Here is a 14530-nt window from a genome sequence, read left to right on the forward strand (position 1 = left end):
CCGAACATAATTAATTCACATTTAATTAATAAAATATTCAGCTTTACACTCAACTAAGTTGAAGGCTACTCAACAGTTTGACACGTGAAAGCCGCCGACATCAGGATAATATTTTTGGCGAGTTTGTGAGCGCAGCAATTCGAATGGAAGAAGAATAGTGATAATAGTAAAGCTACTATAATTTCTGTCAGCTATCGCGTAAAAAACAGCTTTCTCCGAACCCGTTTGTGAGCGAATGATATCCAACGCCGATCGTGTCGGCGAAAAACTTGAACAAATCGATTCTTTTCGTAGTATATTCTTCAACCGGCGGAATTTCTAAAGGTCTTTGCGGTTACTACGGATAAGAACGTTCAGCGATTTATCCGAGAATTCAGCGAACTAACATTAGCCTATGTTTTGTTACAACATCGCATAAAGTAGACATATATGTCTCATCTCAGATGATCCTTGCCACGGTTTACTATTAAAGGCTTATCAGAAAATATTCTTTGTCACGGATTAACAACTGTAGCAAGCCAAACCGAAATCGCGATTTTTCCGCAGATATCAACAACAAGCAATATGTTAGTAGTTTAGCCCTTGTCCACCTGAAATAATTATTTTTATCTGACGTAAGAGGGTATCAATTGTCTAAGCTTCTGGAGGTCCGAATTCGGGCATTGATCTACAACCTTGTTGATGGTGGAGGGATGACTTTTGGGTTTAATAAAAACAGCGACGCCGATAGTACTAACAACCAACTTACGAGTAACACTGGCAGTCATGTAAACACTTGATTTCTGTGTTTATTTTTACACCGCTTTAAACTTTGCGTAAATGTACGTCAGGCGCCGTCATCGTCGCCATTTTTGCAGATTAATAGTTACGTCGAGCGTATTCGTTTCGCGAGGCGCCTTACGAATAGAGTGGAAAAATGCAAATACATTGTCGGCAACAGGTGCCAATGCAGGCTGGCCTTCAATATCATCGGTGTCGTGGAAGATGTAGTATAAAACTCGGATTTGCCTGCCATAACACGCTGATTATGAATAGATCTAATTATACCTGTAACGGTCCGAGTCGCAATTCGAGCTTAAAGTGTATTCATAACTCTTCTGCTCAATCCTATATTTATTTGAATTTCTATTTAGATTAACGAACGTCCAACAGAAACTGTGAGTGGCCACGATGTTAACTGAAATCGAAGTAAGTTCCTTAATTTTTACATTGTATAATAACCCAGTAAAGTATTAAGGCCATTATTAGGTGTGTACCACAGTGTGATAACGATACTCGAAATGAATCCCAGACGTGTTGAAGTGTCTCGCTAGAGTATTGCATTCCAGAACAATTGCTTTAACGTAACGTTAATAAATCTGTCACCCTTTATTATCTCGATGTGCTTCTGTATTACGTAAGTATTTTTCGCACCGAGTTCGCTAAAAGTCTACCGTGCTGTTCATTCTGTTAGCTACTAATATATGATAAGGTATAATTTACGTTTAATAATATCGAGAGTCAAATCTGTCGGCATGACCCACTTTTTTTTTTACTAATGCAATTGGTCCTTAAATCAAAACTGTAATAAAAACTGGTAGAGACCTTTAAGCCGCGCCTGTTCTTTAGTCAGGTAGAAAAGGTCCACTACGTACCATGTGCATGTCGTATACTGATCAAGACAACAGATTAGAAAAGCAATATCTATTGCATTAAAAACGAATATTATAATCAAGTTATTAGTAGGTTCAGTGAATTGTTACCGATATTTGAATGGCACCGGTTAATGCATGCTAGTTCGTGTTTACCAATGACATAATGCGATCGGTGATGATAAGTAAGCGCGACCCTTACACAGAAGCTGAACAATCACCCCATAAAGAACGGTCGCAGAAGTAAATTCAAAATATCACCCCGAAACAATTGAAAGGACCCGATATCTACTAACCAACTTCTATGCACTTAAAAATTAACAGTACTATTAACTTGTAATTTAGTAGCATGGGCTCTTTAATACATGTTTACATTTTGTTAAATGAGCTTGCAGTCTGTAACCTGTGATTTAGGACAATGTTTTGACGCTTGTGATACTCAGCTAGAAAGGGCCAATAGTTGGCCAATTGTTTATTGAGTCGTGATTCTCACCTTTTCGAGATACTTACCGTCATTTATGCTTATTTGTTATCAGGCTGCCTATCTATAGTAAATGTGCAACTCTGACGACCAGTTCAGGAATAGCCACCCTGTTGGACAGAGGTTATGACCTCTTGAATAGGTAGCGTTCAGCTGTCCAGCACTTCACCTGCGAGTCAATCGATCTGCTGATCTGTGCAATCGCGTATACCTCACACTATAATGTGATATCAATTTATGTGAGAGACCGTAAAATTGCCTATCGTGCTACTGAATTTTACTGGTGATCGTTGACGCATGTGTGATCCAATTTAACAATATAGACCTGTTCATTCATACGGTTAGTCAAAGCAGAAATATATGCGCGATAAAAACTATTGCTAATTTAGCAAAGTTTCAATACTTAGACAGACGCTTAAGTGTAATGAGCCACATTGTGTTTGGCGTTCCATGCATCATTACTTGCGTAGAGTGCTTACTAAGACGGCTGCTCGAGGTCTGTAGGCAATCTTGGTTTTACTGCAACCAAAACACTGTGACACTGTGAATCTTTTCAGTTCCATTCTTCTGCACACTACCATTTCAATTGCTATTGCTGTAATGTTAGTGGCGATCGTCTTTGTCTGCCTAGCAATGAACGTATCCTTTTGATGAGGTAACCTGTTACGATTTACTTTTTTCTTGTCCTTTTTTCTCGTGACGCAAGCGACAACAGCTGCTGTTACGCGGGAGAAACTAAAAGCCAGTATTGGAAACGAGTCTTCGAACCAGTTCGACACCAGCGACGACTTTCCCTTCTTAAGACTCTTCGAAATGCATTGTTTTATAGTCATGACATGATAACAAGCGGGGCAGAGAAAGGCGACGAGGTCTCATGTCTTGGGCTATTGAGATAGTGAACAGGCAATGCCACTATAAAAAAAAGTGTCGACGCAGCGATTTACTCTGCAATCTAATGTCGTGCCTATCTTTACGTGACATCTTCGAAGTCGCATTTACTTCGCCGACCCGTCTGTCCCCATAGGTTGAACGAGAGGAAAAGTTGACGGGATGCAAAAACTAGCTTTCGCCAATTCATCTAAACGTACGCGCTCGACTGAATAATATGGCGGCAATCATACATCACCATCAACAACAGCAGCAGTAGTAACATCTAATAGCCTAGCACCAAACAGACGGCTTCACTAGCTCAACATAGTTTAGCTTTGCTGGATTTGCCAGAGGGACTATTTCCAACTGTTTGATATTTCTAGACGCAGTACTGGACGGACAATATATGTACATATATAATAACAAGCCAAGTTGACCCATTTTAAACTAGCTATACTCCCCGATTCGGCTTACAGTAGCGGACGCGGGCGGAGTTACGCTGTCACAAGATCCTTTCCAGGCGACAAAGGTTACCCAATAACTATAGCGGTACTCGAATAGAATAGTTAAGGCGGAGTAGATAGACCAGGTTGTTACCGAGATGAGCGTCAAGAACACACGCCACAAAACAAAAGGTAAACGAAGGAAGCGTGCAGAATTGAGCCCGAAAAATGACCGATATATACAGGCGCTGGCGTCGTCGGTGGCGCAGAAATAGCAGCATAAACGAAGCGTAGCTAATTTTTGAACTTGACATTTGTTTCATGGCATTCACAAAGGAGTCTCGAACAATGGACGACCATGGATAGAAGGGATCTTCGCTTCAAACGCCATATGCGGGTCGGAGACAATTTTACATGGCTTTTTTAACCAGATCAGTGAACGAAATTCACGCAATCGGATTGTTATTGCTATCAATTGCAGATCGAACCAGATCAAAAACTTGAAAAATATATGATTCTCTTTTTATTTTGATTTGCACATTGTTCTGTGAAAGTTACGCGAAGCCTCTCTCTGCTGACGGATTGAGAAAAAAAAAAGCTATTGCGCTCACGTATGCCCTTTGTATTGTAATCCGTTTTTCTTTAATGGCCCCGTGGTTAGTCACAAAATAGTAAAAATTCGTTTCTAGCCTTCTAATTTGTCGAGCAACAGTTGCGTCACATCGCATATAGAACAGATAATATTATTTTACATCGTCAAACCGCGCGTCTGTTTACCTAATTAGACACTTTAGCCGCAGAAAATTAAATTACTAAATAAATAATGTTCTGGCAGTCGCGTATATATATATCACCTTATAAATATATGTAGCAAAAAATAAGTAAAAAACATAAAAGGAAAATATATAAACTTACTTTACCTACCACATTCGTTTACACTCTACTGTAATACTAAACGCAAGCATACCTAGCAAACGTACAGGTGTCCACGTAAACCCCGTTACGTTTTCACCAATACAACGAAAATGCGTTAGATTTTGCCCACTAATAGTAGTGAACGATATTACGTTCAGAATATTAGTTTTAGTTGTATAATTATCCGAACAGCCCAACTCGTTAACACTTTGTATCCTTTTAACTGTGAAAAATTTTCAGTATTTTTCTACTGTTAAATTTTATCTACAACTGAAATTGGAACTTGGATAGAACAATGCTAAAGAACAGAGTGTACAGCAAATTGGGCTGGGTTATTACTCTGGGCACCGTAATCGGTAGAGTTTTACGAGTAAAGAAACCATATTAAAATTTATCTTCTATATGGTGTTATGTTGGCATCACTCACAGAAGTATATAGAAGTATCATCATAGCCAACTTAAATCCTCGTTGTATCCCATATAATTTTCCCTTAGTGATTTCCCATTATCCAACGAGTATTTCCGGCCTGAGTGCAATTCATAGGCTCACCATATGATCGTGAAAGAAACAGAGATTAATGCAGTATGTTAGCTCGTACCCATGAACTATTATAGGGGTCCGTGTGTTGAACAGCTGCCCCTATAGGCATGTGTGATCCATAAGTAATCATGATATGCCTCTGAACCGAGTAGGCGCCTGGCTCTACAGCTGAAGCAGTTCGGTGTTGTCATGGCAATCATCTAAAGTTTTCTTGTACCGTTAAAGCTCCCTGTCTTTCGTTTCTGTAAATAACCACAATAAACTTTATGGCGCAAATACATATATGATGATTGTGGAATTGATGTTTCATTTTACATTGTTCAGCTGCGAACGATTACTGAGTCCCGGCACGTAGTTACTAGTTATTGGATGTAGACACTGTTGCTCGATCTGCCCGCAGTTTCTACGATTGTATGATTTTGTTACAATGAACCTTTCCTACGGAGTACGGGACCAAAAAAAGGCGGGTGCTTGGTCGTAGTAAAACTTGTTAAAGTTACCTAACGAGCCACAAAAAGCAAAACGCATTGTGTGCGTCACATCCCGCGATCGACACCAACAAAACAACGAAACAGTCGTTTTTCGCTCGTGCGGCCCTATATTGGATTAGCCTTTAGCTAGAACGTACATAGCGTGTTCGTAGCGACGAGACTGCAACATGTAAAAATCTCGTAGTTTATAGCATCATGTGGGAGTTAAGTACACGAAATAGAAGTAATTTTGTGTCATACAGGGGCATGATAGATTATTTATAGGTTTGAATGAATGTGTAGAACAAACCAGGATCTTAAACGCGCTACTTAACATGGCGTTCCTTTTATATACTATACAGGGTGCGGCGCTGAAATTGCTTAAGTGTCGTGTTCGCTTAAGTGCATTTTGTCGATAAACTATGTACAGATAACAGCAAACACTGCTGTCTGAAATATCTTTGGGGGATGTTTCGGATAGCTTATAGGTCACTTCTACAATTGTGCTGTATTAGTACGTATAGACCGGTTGAACTTTAGCGCTAGTTCGGCTCCTAAAAATGATTGAGTTAACTTAAATTGAAAGCTCTGAAAAATCAAAAGTTCTATAAGCCCGAAGTGCCCAAAAGCTTAAAAAGTCTAACAGTTATGGCCTATCTAGATGATTTCATAACTTCCTTTGTTGCATATAACTTTTGCATCAACATTTTAGGCGTATTCCAAAATTAAGCCAGAAATCTTTTTTCTATTGTGGATTTTCCATTTTCGGTTCATCGGATCGTTCTCAGTCTTCAGACGTCCTATACAAACCCGCAACGGCATAAACCGCAACTTGGCTAATTTGGCGGGGGGAGCGGGTCGTTTAATGCCAAGATACTAGACAATATTTTTGATGTTCTTTTATATTCTGAAACCGAATTCCTGGTTTGCGACGAACATCTGAGTTTGTTCTGAGACGAGAGTTTTCCTCCGAATGTGGACGAGTAATAGAATGAGCACTTAACCTTCTCAAATGGAAGTCGCTACTTGTATGTTGTGGGATTTTAGTGTTCAGAGGTATTTTCAGTCTAACTTTTCACAGTAGCCAGCAGATTTCCTCAAAGACGAGAGCACACGAGCTTCCTGTGAAACGATACGTCTATTCCTGCAAAGCTGTGAGTCTATCAGGCAGACACGCTATCGAGCATGCTTTGTATCGAACGCAGACAGAATACTGAGTTTTTATAAGCGCTGCCCAGAAGCGCTACCGATGGCCACATTATGTAAAATTGGCTTAATTGGCTATAAAAAGCTTTTTGTCAACTATAGTGCCGGTTTCATATTGTCGTATTGCTGCGCATTGTTCTTATTGGCTGTTATGGGCAGTGCTGATGTACATATAATTTTTGCTAGCCGGTTGTCTTTATTGCGGTCCATTTTCAGAATTTTACGACAAAAAAAAGTTGAAAATCGTTGCCATCGTGTTCCATGTCCTATCCCTTTTAGCGGCGTGTTTGAATACAATGGGTCGGCATTAATAACGCGTCGCACGACACGACGATGACAGAATCGACACAGAGGTCGGAGATAACGTACTGAAAAGAACGAAAAATTGAAATTTTCTGTAAAATGATTGCCATTATAAGGCGACAGATCGTGCCTGTGGATCAAGTAAAATGGAATTTACCGGTGACCTGCGGCTCTTATTTTTGGCGATTACATTATATTATATAACCGCATGTCTATTGACAGCCTCGCTCTGTAGGTGGTCTATGAGCAACCATTAGCTTTCAGCGTCCAACAACTTAAATCAAGAACGCTATACAAATCGAAACTTACCACTCGACAAACCACCCCGTAGATTATTAGAGACCCATAATGCCAAAGCTATAAACCGACTTAAAAGCAAAATATCAGCCATACAATGGTCGTTTATAGCATACCAACTTTTAGGTCATCGTCACAGTTGTCCATACAGAGTTAAAATTTCCTTAATAACATCTCTACTACAATGTTAAACAGATTATTACTAAAGCAGTGTTCACCATATTGATAAAAGCTTCGGCTTCATGTAATATTATATAACAAACAATCAATCGTTGTTTTTTCTTTTACCCTATTATGTTATTCTCCGCACCTTGACGTGGTTGGAGCATTTTATATTTTCCTATTGATTCATCGCCGATCATCAGTCGCGTCTCTGTCAAAGCTGCTGGTAAATAATTACGCTAGCCATAGCGAGCTGACATCAGCTAATTTTTCTTTTCACCCACTTTTATCCCCTTCTGCGGGGTCCAGTACCTGGAAGTTACTGCACGATGTTTTTTGTCGATGAACAAGAACGTGCAATCTTACGTGCACAATTGCTATAACTTGCTCTAGCAGTACTAATGCAGATGAATAATAAACAAATTAATAACCAAAATTCTTTTCTAACGCTGAGAAGACGTGCTCAGGTCAGAATTCTGTGCTTGAATAAAGTCACCCTCTTATTGCAATTCAAGTGTTATGCAGTATATATGGATAGGTTGATAGCTTCCTATAACTGGATAGCGGGAGTAGCTTTTGCTAAGCCCTATGTGTCCCGTACAATACTAGGCTTCATACTTGTTTGACTGCTAACTGCTGTTGCTACCCGTTGTCATAGTATTTGGTGTGAATATAACTAAACTGCCCATTCTATAACTTTGACTATCGTGAAAAAGATTGGCTAGATCAACGGAACGAAAGTGTTAGTCCATGGAATTCTAGAACCCCTGCTGAATTCTCAAGTCAAGCAGTAAACTCTTGTTTTTTTTTTAATAGGATGAAAAAATACTATCCCTAATATTTATACAGGTAAAAGCAGATACGTTGAATCATATATAACTATAGTCGTGAAGTGTTATACGATAAAAATATCATTAGGAAACTAGCTTAATCCATTTGTGGTTAGGAATAACCCTATCTCACTTATTTGTAGCTATTACGGTAACCGATATTTACACAAGTATGCCAAAATAAGGTAATCAAGTTGACACGATACTTGCTGTTTCCAGCTCGGACTTTACTTAATAAGAACCAATAAAGAAGAATACGTTGCCTAGTTTTTTGTGAATGAAGCGCGATACACTAAACTTGAAATGATTAAGTTCTCTATTAACTTAGTCATTTTAGCTAAACAAAGCCATCTTTTGTAATGTACGTCAACAAATAAGCACACAACAGCCAGTTCAACGTGGGCGTGTTTCAGAGCGACGATCTAGAACCGAGGTAAGAGAATGAAGTTGAATTTAATTCTATCGAGCTTGAATGAATTATCGGAAGCTATTTCGAAGGCTTTATAAAAAGCCATTAATTTTTCATTTCAAAGCCGATTGGTAATACTGCACAGAAAGCTGGTTTCAGGCGCCAAAAGCCCAGCTAAGCAAGCAGTCATCACTGGTAAGGTCACGGCAAGGATGAAATCCAAAGTTGGTACCTGAACAATTTGCGCACACGCTGCACATTTTGTAAGTTTTTCTAAAGTGATGTCTAACGAAAAATGTCGAAATTGGCCCCGCCAAAAGACACGTAAATGATTATTCTAAGGGATATAAGCCTGATGTTGCCTCGGTGAATGCGGTGTACCTAGGGCATTTTTCTGGTAGTCCCCAGTTTAAAATTAGCAGATGGCTAATTACCAATTTATCGTCCTGGTAGTCAAAATGCAATCCACGCCTTTACGCCTACCTGATCCGGCTGATATCTCTGGTAAAGCGATTGTGGTAAAATATAAGAAAGCTCTCCGGTATCGTGCGCACTAGGGTCGAAGTATATACCTCATTGGTTGGTTAATTTAAACAGTAGTTGTCCAACTATGGTACAAGGACGGCCATCTGCTCGGCGGCACCTTCAAAATGATGCTGACAAAAACAAATGAATAGATCTGCACACATTTTTCCTCATTATTAACTTTGTATTTTTTAGGATAAGAAGATAGACACAACAAAAATAGTTACTCGCTTAACTTAGTTGTTTTTAGCGTACATCTGACACAAATAACTTGCTTAGGTTGTGGCACTGTCCGTAGATTATTGTGGAGCGAGGATCCCCGGGGCTATACATAAAACGGGTTTATAACCCAGAAAACCAACCGACAGTACAGCATATAAGGCGGATCCACCACTAACACATTCTTGACGGAACTTCGCTACCGCTTCGGTATTATGTTAGCTTTTCCTGTACCCATACCGTTGAAAAAGGTTTGTAAGACATGTGATTTTTGCAGGATGATCTATCCTTCCACGAAACAAATATCGAAATCGAGCGACTGATCTCCAAGCGAGGCGATGTCAAAGGAAGAGAAAACGTATTACGACATGACGTATTTGTAATACGTCTTTTACGGCGGTGGTTAGAAAGCAACATGTGCTACGACAATCCACTAGCGGTGCAAACTGAGCCAAAATATTGTCCCACTAGTTTAGAAATAGGGCTCGATGTATGTGAAGAGGCAGTGAAAAGTTGAATGAAACAAACAATCACTCGTGTCATTTTGACACTGCTCCCGACCAGATGCCCGGTACTATATATATACGTTGACGCATATATAACTAAACACACGGTGAATATCATTACTCTATCGGCTTGTCTGCTTCACATATCGCGTCGATTGGTTGGTCTTAGCCAAGAACGCCACCCAGAGTTATTTTTCTTTATCGACGACAGCTCATTGTTGCCCGATCGGTCGCAAAGCAGGTCGCTATCATCGCTAGTTGCCCGGATACTACTAAGTGTACTGTATATCTATATACGTATATTAACCGTAACGGCTTTACAATTGATTATGTCGGGTTCGGATAAATAATCATCTAGGGTTGAAAGATGAATCGCACCTTGCAAACGAAGAAAATAGACCACCACCTAGCCAGAGCTACGATGCTACCCGCAAGCGATCGGCTTGTCGCCGATCACAGATGTCCAGTTGGGCACATTATTACAGCGGTGGGGTTGTTTGCTGGGGCGGCCCCCTACTGGCGCAATGACAATAACAACAGCCATAACATTAGCAGCGACAACGAGCTACCACATCTACTAGAACATCGTAATATCAGAACGAATTAATAGTCATTTTGCAAATTGATTGTCATACGGGGAACATCTCACCCTGAAGGTATAGGAGCAATACCTGATGCGCGGACGAATGTTCTTTATAGAATACAGGTTCGTGTACGACCATACAAATACAGAGGCGCATCCATACGCACATTAGCACGACCCACGAATAGATATCAGTGTAGCGTATCTTTGTTTTGATAGGAGGATAGCTGTTCGACCCCGGGCAGCGCATCGAGTCCATTGAGAATTTGGGGCATGTACAATGTGTCAGTGTGGCCTTTTGGTGATGAATTACACTAGACAAAGAAAAAAAATAAAAAAAAGCAGCGCTAGAAACGTTTGGATGTTTTCATTTGATTGATTGATCACTTAGCCGATTTTCTGGCTTGAACAGTTACCGATCGATTGTAAGCAGTATGAAAACGTTTATGTTGATAATATGAAGTAATACAAACTGAGTCCGTATAATCGCTTCGCGACGCGATTGGGTTTGACCGGCGTCAATGTGATCACTCTGTACCCACATTCGGTCGTGTTGCATACAAGTTTTAGTTCCTACAAAAAGCGGTTCTTCGTTCATCGAAGAAGACACCTTGAACTGAATATCGGCTAATATGGAAGAACAATCAATAGTGATTCAATTTTTGGGCCAACAGTATTTTTGATGAGCACACCTTTCAAAAACATTGTCGCTATATCTTATTAATTTTTGTACTCAATCGGTCGGAACTGTGAAAATTAGTCGTCTGAAATTAAAACTCTAAGTTGTTTAGACAAGTGAAATAATGAAAAATGCTTTAGAGTCAGTGCTTGTTAATATGGCGCAATAAATATTGGGGTACAGGGGTTTGCTTCCCCTTCGGCTGAAGTCACCTTGGGAATAGATATTAAATGAAAACAAGGGCTTAAAATAATCTTCCTGCCAATACTTATGATATTCGCTAATAGATTACCATATATGCCCCAGCGGCGTCTTAGCTTGCAAAGGAGCCCAAACAAACAACAATCTTTGTTAGGCTACAAAGCCACTTTGACGTATGTCCCGTATCCCTAGTTGGTAAGTGTTATGGCATTTGGGAGAAATAGAACCATGCTTTTGGCTTGGCAATTAAAGACGACTATTGAAAGACAGCCTGATATAATGAACCGATTTTCGCATTTGTCGAATTTTATCAAGCGAAGAAGGCCAACGTGATCCTTGGCATCACTTGCGATTTATTGCCTAGATCCTCCAGGCCAAATGTAGGATGGTTCGAACTAGTTTGAGGTATACAGCAATACCGGAGTGGGCACGTTCAGAAATGACAAACGGGCGAATGAATTTGTCAAAAAAAAAAAACTGACCAAGGAAGTGTAGCATATTTATTAGCTAAAATGTGGAGCGAAAACGAAAGACACTAACAGTAACTGTGTTGCTGATATGAGAAATGGACAATTTACCGTGCAGATAATGGAAAAAAGAACAATGAACATAGGACTTGGGATGCATCTAGAGGCCGATATATGTTTAACGGGCTAAAGATGACCGACAGCCACAGCCCCATGGCTAAGGTTTGCAGACGCAGTAAACCAGTTCCGTAAATAATAAGGAAACTACCGATAACTTAATAAGTCAAGCTAATTTTTGAATTTGCCGAATTCAATGAATCTGGCTATGGCCAACATTGGCACAATTTCATCTGCTTGAACGAGGGCATTGCGATTAGCACACCATCATGGACCTTAGAAGTTTTATTTATGAACTTAACTCATGGTCCTGTTGGGGGGGCAACATAAATTAATGAAGCCATTTTCAATCAAGCCGTGTTACTCGAATTATTCACTCTGCTTGAATTGTTGGTAGCTTTTATAGATTGTTGACGTCATTCGAGCGATAAGGACGCGTTGTAATTTAGCATCGGGATTTTCAAATGGCTGATTCTTATTTCAGTCATTTAATAAAGATACAGTATCCCACGGTCGCGCCAGAGCATTTCCACCGGTATCTGTGCGATTTGTCTCCATACAATTCAATGACAGCTATTTTTGTGCACCTTTCCTTTACTGGGCAATATATCTGTGGTAAATACCAACGCTGCATGTTCATATTCGATAGAATAAAGGAAGCTTAAATCTTAGTGATGTTACCGAATGGTAGCAAACAAAAAAAAGGTCCATATGCTAGAAAGAGCCTATGCAAATACAAACACGAAAAAAAAATACAATAAAAATCATAAGCATAGGCATAAAGATACGTTTATGTCTAATCTTTTACCATTAACATAATCTTAAACAACCAAACGTTTAACACTTTACTATGTAACGTATTTTGTTACGTGCAGCGGTGGGAAGGCTAGCAGACATGGTACATGCGACGACGGTCCTATGTCAAATTTTTGATATGGTAATGGCACTAATATAATAACTTTACAGTTTCAAGCTCAAAAATAACCATACGGTAGTTCATTTTAAGGATTTAATATTATGCATTCCTATAGCACTAGAAAACATGGTTTGTCGATGGGTGTAACTATTGAGAGAGGATTATTTTGGAGAGTCTAAGCGAGAGATCACAGGTGTGTCGAAAACTAGAAACAGTGTATACCTAGATACAGATTGGACAGCTCGAAATAAGATCAAGCACATAGAGTCAGTAGCTTCTATACGCATGTGTGCGTCCGAAGATATCATTCAAATAATCGCAAGCTGCTTCAACCAACAACGAAGACATGCCTAATAACTGCTACTGAGTGCCAACTGTGGACATTCTCATACATAATAGGCAGAAACTTTTTACCTTGCTAGACATCAGGAATAATTGCAGCATTACCAATACAGTACGGCTTAAATAAATAAACTCAGGCCATACGCCCGTTATAATCCTTACGAAGATTTGTCCTACCGGCTAAAACGACGGCTTCCTGTAGAATTCGCATGCTGTCAGTTGCCGTATTCACTGTTCTCCGTTAGTAGGTTCTCGCTGTCTTAGGTCCAGTCACTTTCTATGCTTCTAAGCAAAGTACCACCATCACCCACTGAAACACAAACTCAGGTTTCTGACTGAGGCACCGCTCCTGGAAATTCACCTTTAACCTGTCGCCTCTTTCAGGTTTGCGTAAGCGTCGACTCTTCTTTTCGTTCCTTTCCGTACCTCTGTGTTCGTACGTCCCGTAGTTGCTTTTCACCCCGCGCAATCTTTAATACCAGTCTGGTTAGCACCGCCCAGCGCCTGTTTCTCCAGCACTTTTGACACTAGCTGCACTTCTTCGTAGGCCTTTCGATCATCTTCTGCGCGCCACTGGCCAGTTAATGGATCCTATATACCCCGGAGAGGGCACTGCTCCACCATCACTGCTGCTGCTGCTGCTGTTGCCGCCGCTGCCAGGAGGTGGACGAAGTATGCCGACAGACTGTAGTGACGATATAGACGCTACATAGCTGCAGGGAGGTTTCGTCGTAAGTATCCGTTACTCGTTCTGCTGTCGCATCTGCCGGTAATACAGCCAGCGCCGCTACTGCCGCCACCGTTTACAGCATACGGAAAAATCTGTTCGTTTCTCATAGCTGCCATCGCCGTGGTCGACGCCAGGTAACACATGCGTGCAGGCACCGTCACCAGCAGCCTGTCAGGTACCCACCTTCCTCACACTCGGCGCTGGCTTCAGTGACTTCTGCTGAGGTGACGGCAACAACATCGGGTAAACTGAGCCGCAAAACACACAGAAGATAATGCGGCGGTGGCAGCGGGAGCAGTCGCAGCGGCTGTAGCGGTCAGAGAAGAATTAGCAGCGCCGTCATCAGCGAGAACTAAACCAATACCCCCACTATGACATGTATGTATGTTTGTACATAAGAATCAGCTGCGGCACGAGTCGAAGTCGAATCAAGCTCTTCAGTTTCAACCCAGTGGCGGACATGTCGGTGGCAGGGAGGATCCATCGTATTTTCTGCTAGCAGCTGCCGCAGCGTAACCGGGGGTGGCTCGGCCGAGCAGGGGTTGCACTTGAACTTCTTGATGGGGAGCTGTCGTCGATTTAGTTAGGCGTCTTAGCTTCGCGGCCATGCACAGCACAGAAGTGACAGTCAAGGCAATAGTGGCATAAGGCAACAAATGTCAGGTTTTCAATGAATGAGTCGGTGAA

The 14530-nt window shown here is 40.8% G+C and overlaps 1 protein-coding gene across 1 annotated transcript in view; it reads right to left on the bottom strand.

Annotated features, from left to right (window-relative positions):
* Positions 1-13658, bottom strand: part of LOC111247798 (uncharacterized) — a 25255-nt gene extending 11597 nt beyond the window's left edge. The window contains exon 1 of the mRNA XM_022799203.2: positions 13291-13658. Coding sequence (XP_022654938.1) covers positions 13291-13324 — 34 coding nt within the window. The 5' untranslated portion in view covers positions 13325-13658. The remainder of the gene's footprint in view (positions 1-13290) is intronic.
* Between the last annotated feature and the right edge of the window lie 872 nt (positions 13659-14530).

This window comes from Varroa destructor, unplaced genomic scaffold (genome assembly GCF_002443255.2).
Source record: "Varroa destructor unplaced genomic scaffold, Vdes_3.0 BEIS01000003.1, whole genome shotgun sequence".
Lineage (NCBI taxonomy): Eukaryota > Metazoa > Arthropoda > Arachnida > Mesostigmata > Varroidae > Varroa > Varroa destructor.